General features: G+C 42.8%; 1 protein-coding gene across 1 annotated transcript; it reads left to right on the top strand.

Moving 5' to 3' along the window:
* The first annotated feature begins 253 nt into the window (after window positions 1-253).
* LOC308103273 (mitochondrial basic amino acids transporter-like) lies at window positions 254-9,905 on the top strand. The gene is made up of 4 exons (XM_080453188.1): window positions 254-585; window positions 5,752-5,795; window positions 6,695-6,778; window positions 9,098-9,905. Exons 1-4 carry the CDS (start codon window positions 558-560, stop codon window positions 9,884-9,886), a joined length of 945 nt encoding a protein of 314 aa, XP_080309314.1. The 5' UTR covers window positions 254-557; the 3' UTR covers window positions 9,887-9,905.
* Window positions 9,906-10,248: the final 343 nt, after the last annotated feature.

Raw genomic sequence — 10,248 nt, 5'->3', positions numbered from 1 at the left:
TCCGCATTCCATTCTTACAATGGGAGTCGACGCTACTGTCATTACTCTCTTTCTAAATTACTCTGGGTTTTTCTATTTTCAGCCAATGGGAGGACGAGCGCGAGTTCAACAGGCGGGGTGTCGGCGGCGGTTCCGTGATGTGATTCGACGGGAGGCCGGTGTCCCGCCCCCCTGGCGGAGACAGACAGACGGACAACAACGGAAGGGTTTAGTTGCACGTTGACAGGAGACAGGAGTGTCATTCATAGCGGTTTATGGAGGTCGATGAGGCGCTCTGTTACACACTGCTGCAGACACACAACAACACAGACACCTACTCATAACTGAACAGTTGACGATAATTGACGTTTACATTATTTGTCTCATATCATTAGTCGCCGAGTGTAGCACGAGGAGGGCCCGTCAGTAGACAAATATAAGGTTTCGTTCAGCTGGCTAGCAAGCTATTATATAGCTATAGTAACTATAAACGGTTACACCTGTGAAATACATACCATTGATTCATAAAGTGTAAGTTAAGTTAATTAGCAGCTGCTTGCCTGCTGTCTGAAGAGGTGATGGACTTCCTTGCTGGCTGCATTGGAGGTGAGTGACATTGATTGATTGATTGATGATTGATTGATTGAATACTTTATTAATAGTTTGCCAAAAAAAAAGCACAGAAAGTACAGTTCTATACAAAAAGATGCTAAAATGATTAAACCCAAGAAAGCCCTATGGCTTGTTTCCATTGGGGTCCTGTGTCTTGTGCTTGATTTGTTGTGATTAGTCACTGATAATAATGAAATTAAGTTTCATTGAGTATTGGGGCTGCAACTGTCGATTATATTCTTAGTGATTATTCTATTGATTAGATATAGTTTGGATAGTAATAATAGTAATAATAATATAAAATAATTAAACAAATTATATTGTTATTATAATCAACCATACATCCATTAGTCTGATTAATTTTGATTAATTAATTAGCCCTATTTTCGTACAACAGTGTTTTGCATAAATAGCGAAAATACCTGAACGTTTATTATTTTATATTAAAATTGATTATTTTTATTTTGTGATTAAATTACTAAATTCCATTAACCGTTGTACCCCTTATTGAGTTGGTTAAGGAACACTGAAATTAGAGAATTATTCGCAGTGTTTTACTCTGAGAGTGTAATAACGGACCAGTCACTGTCTAAAGAGTTAAAACACTGAGGATTATAATTGTTTTGGTATTGGTATCCCTTGATACAGGACAGTTATGCAGTACAATTCTCAATGTTCATTTAACTCTGAGAGTGTACACATGGAACCAAATGGACCCGTAAGGGACGGGCCCATTTGGGTTCCATTTGTACACTCTGAGAGTTAAAAATGGATGAATTAACTATGGATTTTAAGTTTCAATTTTGTTTGCAATTTGTTTGAGTCCTACAGCCCCACCTACAACAAGGAGATGGATCACACTTGTCCATTAAAACCGGGAAAGCGCCTGTGTCATTTTCGATTTTTGCTATTCAAAAATAGCAGATCTACAAGCTCACAGTGCCGTGCTGTGCTGCGAGCTTGTACATCTGCTATTTTTGAATATTTTTGAAAAATCTTGATAGTGTGAGAACTACTGATTTTGAAGAATATGCCTCAGGTCTTAAGGGGTTAGTTTTAATATATTTGCATAGAGCCAGACAGCACCACCCACAACAATGTGATGTATATCTCACTGTTTAGTTTTAATGTGTTTGCATAGAGCCAGACAGCACCACCCACCCACAACAATGTGCAACTCCATCGCATGAATACAAGTGCATTTTCTAAATTCCACCGCAGGACGGCACACTAAGCACATTACCTACATTCCTTAATCGCTGTTTGTCTGTGTTTGACTTGCAGTAGAGCTGCTGGGCGATATGGACAGTCACAGAATCAAATATCACAATGTTTTCGACCAAATACCTTGATAGTCGATATCGATATTGCGACGATATTGTGGGGATGACTATTGTTGCTTTCACAAAAATATTTCCATATTGAGATGGAACAGCAGCTAGAACAGTCGGGTATAAGTTTAGAAAAGGACATCGCATTGCTTTAATTACAGCCTTTAAAACCTGGAAAAGACAACACCTATGCGATATCACGATATTATAGTATCCAACATTCTCAGACAATATCTATTCTAGTCTCATAGCATGTTATCAATATAATATTCATGCATTTCCCACACATAACTTGCAGGCCATTTTGTTTTGTAGCGCAGGTGAAAAGCTGTGAATAAGAGAATTTTTCACACTTAAAACATAAGTTCTATACTGTATGGGTCCAAGTTTATTGCCTGTTCCTGTTGCAGTGTTTGTGTCAGTAGCTAACAGGAAATAAACTTTGACGCAAGCTGTTCCCTAGCAATGCAATTACACTGACAACAAGTGACATGGTCCATAGTCATGCCTGTCTGTCATCAGGATAAAACACAATAAAGCTTGAGAGCTTATTTTCCATTGTGGTCCTTTGAGAGTGTGTGTGTGTGTGTGTGTGTGTGTGTGTGTGTGTGTGTGTGTGTGTGTGTGTGTGTGTGTGTGTGTGTGTGTGTGTGTGTGTGTGTGTGTGTGTGTGTGTGTGTGTGTGTGTGTGTGTGTGTGTGTGTGTGTAAACTGTGAGTGTTGTGAGTGTTGTGCATCGTGATGTGTATTGTGTTGTGAGCTTGTACAATAGATCAGCTAGTTTTGAAAGATTTAGAAAGAAATACATGCCCAAAATAGTGACCTGAAGTGGTTAAGTCTGTCTGACTGTGGGTTTAATAAATATCTAATAAACAGGCGGATAATAAGCACGCACATCCATCCATCTATAGTGCCAGGTGCAGGGCAGATGTCAAAATGCATGTACTGTATCATGCTCCAAAAGTTTTAAAATGTATTAGCTTCCACCATCGTACATGACATATCGAGCCTAAGTTGCTGAGGAGGAGCCACTTAGGCTCGATACGTCACGTAATAATAAGTAATTGTTTTGGACATACAACGTTTCCACCTGAGAGCGACAATATCCGGTTGTTATGATGGCCTCCTGCACGCCCATATGTAGCTATACATACATATAAGGGCGTGCATACTATACATACTTTGCTTTCGGGGAAAAGATAACATTAAGTACAGTACCGAGGTGCTTCTAGCATGGCTGAGCTAACGTGCGGACAAAGAATGCTGGGTTATTCACAGCGTTATGTTCCAAGCAGTCGTATTTCTCCCGGACGTCCTCTAACGTCTTGGGAAGAATGTAAAGCACGTGTGGTGCGGGACACGCTCTGCCTTGTAACATTAAATATTGAGGCATGGCAACCGAAGATAGACAAGGCGTTTGGAGCTGGCACCCCCAAGTGCACACATGCCACACTAAACCCTGCCCACACACACACACACACCCATTCACAGACCAATCAAATACTTAACAGTCAATGATGCGTAGCCTGCAAGCGAGCTAGTTCAGGCAGATATACTTGAAAGGTTTACACGCACACACGCGCCACTATGTGGGTGTACACTGTACACAGTATATGTGAAGTGTCATACTACTGACGTGTCAAGCAGTTGACCAATCCGACGGCCTGTTCAAGCTCACCTTATTCTCTGTTGTTCCTCTTGCTGTCAGTGTCACCGAGGTGACACGGACAGCTGACGTGCGTGCGCGTTTGTGTGTGCGTGTGTGTGTTTGTTACCACCACCACTGACTGCAACACCACCAGTGTGGGATCTGCTTCCCGTAAGGGTTCTATTTTCCCCTCGGTAGGGGTTGTTAATAACAACCCCTCCCGAGGGGAAAATACATAACAACTTGTTGTGTATATAATGTATCTCCCTGCTCTTAAATGGTTGTCCTCTCGTGCGCTCAAAAGGGAGCAGATCTACGAAAATATCATAATGATATAATATTCGCAGTTTCGCACGTATATTTACATTTTAGAAATGAGATGTTTTCAATCTATTTGTGAGTTATCTGACTGAAATGGGAGTTATAGTCGTACCCATGTCCTGTTCCATGGGATAAAAATCAACTACTTTCAACCTCCCTATTTTGGCCATGTCATTATCGGCAAAAAAAAGAAGAAAAAAAGTATATTTAGCAAAAATGGCAGATCTAATAAGCTTGTCGTTCTGCTAGTTTTGATATTTTTGCGTGACACTGCAGTTCGCAGTACCAGAGGAGTAAAGGCAAGGGGTTAGCTAAAGAGTTAGAAAAGCTTTAGTTCATTCAGGCCTATTACCGTACAGTACAGTGTAAATGCCTCAGCGTAAGTTAACATACAGTATAGCCTCTACAACCTACAATGACACATTTAAAACATGTGCGGTGTGACATTCAGGAAACCCCAATATGACGTCATCATCAATGCTCCCCATCTGCTATCTTCTCGTTGTTGTGACCTGTGTTCAAGGTTGTAAATAATAGTACTGCAGTTCAACGAGGATAACGACCCACCACCGCCCTCATCGTCTCAAACTCACTGCATGTCTGGCATGTGTTCTCTCTGCCAAGCTTACTTACAGCCAGGGCCGTGTCCTGATAGGCCCAGTTTACCCTGAGTCATGTGACCAAGCAGGTGATTAGACAGGATTAGCTGGCAAGCTAAGTTTACTAGTTTACTACTAGAGTGATGTCATTGTGAGCAGCGTTTTACCTCCAAATCAATAGGATGGTGCAACAGTTAATCCAACTGATCAATTTAGTTGAATCAAAACATGCAAAAATATCTATATATTTTTGGATTATGTAATCGAATAATCGATTTGGGGGGAAATAGAAATTGGAAAATGACCCAAAAATAGCAGATGTACAAGCTCACAATAGATGATGTATCCTGAAGTTGTGGGTTAGAGACAGTCAGTGGAGCTCCGGCATGCTGAGTGAAGTTTTCATGAGGCTCTCGGCGAGGTCAGAGAGGCATGTCGTATTGGGTTACAGCAAAGCGCAAAGAGTCACGAGTGACAAGTTCCAACCTGGCACCAGAACACGGGTATAATGGCATGAGACTCTCTAGGTTATGTAACGTCCAGAGAAGTGCTGAGGGTGGTTGGTGCTGGGCCTTTATTCACTATGAGGATGAGGCAGCGTATTCCCTGCGGCAACAACACATTTCTCATGCTGCATGATTATACTGTACTGTGCTGTACTGTACTTGCTGCTGGAAATTCTTTAACCATATGGCCGTTCAAATTCTGAGCCAATCTAGCCAAGCTTGTAGATCGTCTATTTTCGGTGGAGAGATTTGGCGTCAAGATCTGAGGCCGATTATTCTACAAAATTCTGTCTAAATCAGTAGTAAATCAACAGTTTCATGATTTTCCCCCAAAAAATATAAAATAGTAGATGTACAAGCTCACTTCGTGCCACACTGTGAGCTTGTAGATCTGCTATATTTGAATAGCCTACACAAAAATCCAAAATGACAATTCCCGGTTTTAATGGTTTAAAGTATACTGTATAGCCTACTGTGTAAAGCTAGGTTTTAAGTCGTTACACTGGTTTGATGTCACATTTACATTTAGAAGGTCTTAACCACATTAACCCTGTCCTGGTGTCCCTATTTTGGGCAAAAAAAAGTCAAACATTTTCAAAAATAGCATGTGAGCTTGTAGATCAGGTATTTTTGCTTTTGCTTTAGATTTATAGATAATGTGTGGACCCAGTTTAAGTAATTTCAGTTGAGTTTTTGAGTTTTATTATTATGTATTAATGACCCGTCATTCACACATCTCTCTTCTCTGTGTCCAGGTGCCGCTGGAGTTTTGGTTGGTCATCCATTTGACACAGTGAAGGTAGGCAAAGTTGTCCTAATATTGAATTGCCTAAATGATCTGTAGTAATAGTATGTAGCAGTTTACACAATTAACAGTTTGGTACATATTGCAGCTTTGGGTCATGGTTCAGTTGTTGAACAATACGTGCCCTGATATGAAAATAAGAAAGGAGGCAGTAAACTCACTATATGGATACCTCCGGCGGGAACGTATCCTATTTTAAGGTCAGTTAATGCTTCCAGAGATGTTGGTCGAACGACACATTCCAGTGCATGTCTCATGACATTCTGAGACGGAGTCGCCACAAAAATGTAGACGAGGAACAGGTATTCAAACTTGTCACTTGTTTTAATTTGATATATTTGAATATGTGCGTGATTCATGCAGATCCGTTGAGAAAATGTTTGGGGGGGGGGGGGTGATGAGTGAGAGCAAACTCAAAAATAAAAGGGGATGCGTGTTTGGATGCTCTACTGATTCATTATTTGACTGTCAACCAGAGAGCTGTCAACAAAGGCAGCACACACCTGAAGAGATGGAGCCAATCAATTAGTGTGTGCGTGCGTGCGTGCATGCGGAAAATAACTGAACAAATACTCACGTATCTTAACACAAGGTGTTTTGAGCTTGTAGATCAGTTATATTCTTTTCACAGGCCACTGTTGTTGCACTATGGAGTATGCATTTGGCTGTAGTCTCGCAGACCAAATGTACAGTGTCACAATGTATGTGCATCGTACAATCTGGCCAGGTTGATCTTATGATTATAATCATGTGGTTATGATTACTATGGTTAGTATATAATGCAGACGTCGGTACATGATAACACAACATTGTAATGTGACATGTTATGAGCTTGTAAATCTGCTATCTGCGATCTCCCCAGACATTCCTGTGACCCTGTGTCTGTTTCCCAGGTGAGGCTGCAGGTCCAGAATGTAGACAAGCCTCTGTACCGTGGGACCTTCCATTGTTTCCAGTCCATCGCACGTCAGGAGTCGGTATGTATCTCACACGTGGATCTAAATGTGAAAATGCCAATATAGTCCCCAGAGTTTGAACGTTCTGGAACCTAACAGAAACACCTGTTGACCTGGGGTTGTGTCCCACCAGAGCCTCCCCACCAGAACCTTCCCTATGCTGCATTCTAGTGATACGCAGGTTGACCCACGATCCACGGGCACCTCTGGTTGACCCCCGGGTCGGGCGGGTTTGGGTAAGCGTCAGTTCAGACACAATTGCCATGTTTGGCGTGCAGGTCGGGTACAGTAGTTCTCTCATAACGGGTCAGGTGGGTTGAGTTTTAAAAAACCCAGACCTGTGCAATGTGTGCATCACTACTGCCTATATCTCTCATCTTCTAATATGTGTCAATGAAGTCGCTCAGTCCCTTCTCCTCAATACGTAAATGTATGACATACAATTAGGGGCTCAAACTATTTCAAAGCCTTTTTTATTAACAAGGTGCTAAGTACAGAATGACTATTGTTTCGAGGTCAGTGCATCTCCATCAGAGTCAGCCATCACTTTGCTGACGATGCACTGACATTGAAACGTTAGTCATTCTGTACTTTGCACCTTGTTAATAAAAATGAATTATAATAGTCAGAGCTGCTCTAGTGCTTTCTTTCTCACGTTTGGAGCTGTGTACCGCTCCTCTGATGCACCGGAACTGCCTATAACTAGCGTGTGCAGTGTAACTACTTTTCTTCTTGATACATTTAGGGATGTAGGGAATATATCAATAAAAATTACATTTCTGTTTGCCTTTTAGGCTTTGTAAACAACAATTGTGCAGGGCAGATATGACAAATAACTGTAATACAAAGGCTGTTACTGAAATATGCAATGAAATGACCTCAACCTAAATAATGTACTGTGACCGCAACAGGCCCTATCCTTAATACTTGTATACCTTGAAACGATTATGTAAAATATAAAATAATAATAATTGGGATCAGGTGATTATGTAATAATTGTGGCAGGCCTATATACAATATGTATCGTCTCTGTTGGGTGGAAACCTCATATGTTAAAAACTATGACTTTTTATTGACATGTGTTGACATTGTAAGGGGCAGTATGTTTGCTCGTAAACTACAGTATCTGAAGGGTTTTAGCCATTACACTGCTCTCTTGAATGGTTCATATGAAACAAGAAATTTTTTCTATGTAACTTCTGGGAGAAGTTCCCTTTAGTGATGAGCAACTAGCAAAGACAAAAACATGCTGTTGCAGTCAATTACTAGCTTGGCAAGTAGGGGTGCAACAGTTAATCAAACTAATCGATTATGAAAAAAACAATTCATTTTGATTAAAAAAAATTCGATTTGAGCTTTGAGAGCTTGCAGACCGGCTATTTTTGCCTGACAGTCCGACAACGTTGTACAACAAAGTATACGATAGGGCTTAATTGGTTAATCAGACTAATACATTTAATCAATTATAAAAACGTTTCTCGATTATTTTATTACCCAAAAAATAAGAGCTTGTTTTGTTTACCTGCTGCTCGGATATCGAGAACCCTGCTTTTCAAATTATGCCACTAAGTATGGTTGTTGCTGTTTCCTTTTCAAGCCTTTTATTGTCTCCGCCAGGCCGAAAGGCATGGCGAGAGAGTATGTTTTGCCCAAAACTTTCAAATCAGCCTCATGGTGGCGCTATAACAGGCCGATTCACGTTTTTAGCTATAACTGCACCGATCTGCGTGAAACTTTGCACGCACGCTCCCTATGCCTTTTAGAGCGCCAACAGGAGGCTGAGTTTTGTAAAACATTTTTTTTTGCTCTTACTCCTTCAGATTTTGTCCAAAAATCACGCAAATCGGTACACAGTATCTCTAGTCATGTGATCAAGATGGATGTGTCCGATATTTCCTATTCCATCCTACTTGGATAACATTGGCTTCCAAAGTTTGCAGGATAGAAAACTGGTCCGTTTTGAACAAAATTCCTCAAATCATGAACGCGGTGTGCGATTTCCAAGAAGAAATGGCACCCTTTTCACATTGACCTATCATAGCGCCACCAGGAGGCCATAATAACCTACCTGACCTGGCGGAGACTTGTGCTCCGAGGAGCACTTTTTCTAGTTGATATTGGAAATAATAAAATGTGTTAAGATTCTTCTTTCAAGTCGGTCTTTGGTTATAAGGAAAAGGAATAAGGAAACTGTTTAGCATGTGTTTAAACAATAAGGAAACACCTGTTCAGCATCTGGTTAGATTAACAATCCAAGGAAAAGCAACTTATCAGGGCTCTAGTGCCTGATCCGTTGCTCTCTCTGCCTCGACTCTAACTCTTGATTCTTTCCCCTTCCAGATGTTCGGTTTGTACAAAGGCATCGGATCCCCCATGATGGGCCTGACCTTTATCAACGCCATCGTGTTCGGCGTCCAGGGCAACGCCATGCGCATGCTGGCCCAGGACACGCCCCTGAACCAGTTTGCGGCCGGCGCGGCGGCGGGCGCCATCCAGTGCGTCATCTGCTGCCCCATGGAGCTGGCCAAGACGCGCATGCAGATGCAAGGGACCGGCGAGAACAAGAAGTCGTCGGCGAGGAAGCTGTACAAGAACTCCCTGGACTGTCTGGTGCGCATCTACAAGCGCGAGGGGGTCCGGGGGGTCAACCGCGGCATGGTGACCACACTCATCCGCGAGACGCCGGGCTTCGGCGTGTACTTCCTGACGTACGACGTGCTGACGCGCTCCCTGGGCTTCGAGCCCGACGACCCCTACATGATCCCCAAGCTGCTGTTCGCCGGCGGCATGTCGGGCATCGCCTCGTGGCTCTCCACCTACCCCGTGGACGTGATCAAGTCCCGCCTCCAGGCGGACGGGGTGGGCGGGGTGTACCAGTACAGCAGCATCGCCGACTGCATACGCCAGAGCGTGAAGAAGGAGGGTTACATGGTGTTCACGCGGGGCCTCACCTCCACGCTGCTCCGGGCGTTCCCCGTCAACGCGGCCACCTTCGCCACGGTCACGCTCGTGCTGATGTACGCCCGGGGCGAGGAGCAGTGTCCCAAGGACTGCGAGCCGGCTCCTCCCTCCAGCCACCATGAACCACAGCTACAGCAGCAGGTGCAGCCCTCCAGCCTCCAAGTTTAAAGGGATAGTTCACCCAAAAAAAAAAGACTTGAATTCATGGATTATTTTTTTTGTCGCATTCCTAGGCCAATAATTTGATGACCAGCGGTAGGCAGCGGTTCCGGTAGGAGATACAAAGGAGACTATTTGTGTCTCCTACCGGAACCATCGGTCATCAAATTATTGGCTTAGGAATGCGACAAAAACAAAGCAATATCCATGAATTCAAGTCTGCATGGGGTGACTAATCGATAGAAAAGGGTCATTTTGGGGGTGAACTATCCCTTTAAATCAGCCGATTCATGTTTAGTAGCGCGTCGTTGTCGCAGGCCACAAATAGCAGATCTAAAAGCATGCGAGCAGCGAGCTTGTAGATCGGCTGT

This window comes from Gymnoscopelus braueri (assembly GCF_963280865.1).
Source record: "Gymnoscopelus braueri genome assembly, chromosome: 16".
NCBI lineage: Eukaryota > Metazoa > Chordata > Actinopteri > Myctophiformes > Myctophidae > Gymnoscopelus > Gymnoscopelus braueri.
The sequence above is the reverse complement of the archived record's forward strand: the minus strand, read 5'-3'. Positions and strand labels throughout refer to the sequence as shown.

Bases quoted from the DNA above. Each gene is read 5' to 3' on its own strand.
- LOC308103273 (XM_080453188.1), top strand. From the start codon at position 558: ATGGACTTCCTTGCTGGCTGCATTGGAG. The intron at 586-5,751 runs GTGAGTGACATT...CTCTGTGTCCAG, and splicing joins CCTTGCTGGCTGCATTGGAG to GTGCCGCTGGAGTTTTGGTT. The intron at 5,796-6,694 runs GTAGGCAAAGTT...TCTGTTTCCCAG, and splicing joins ATCCATTTGACACAGTGAAG to GTGAGGCTGCAGGTCCAGAA.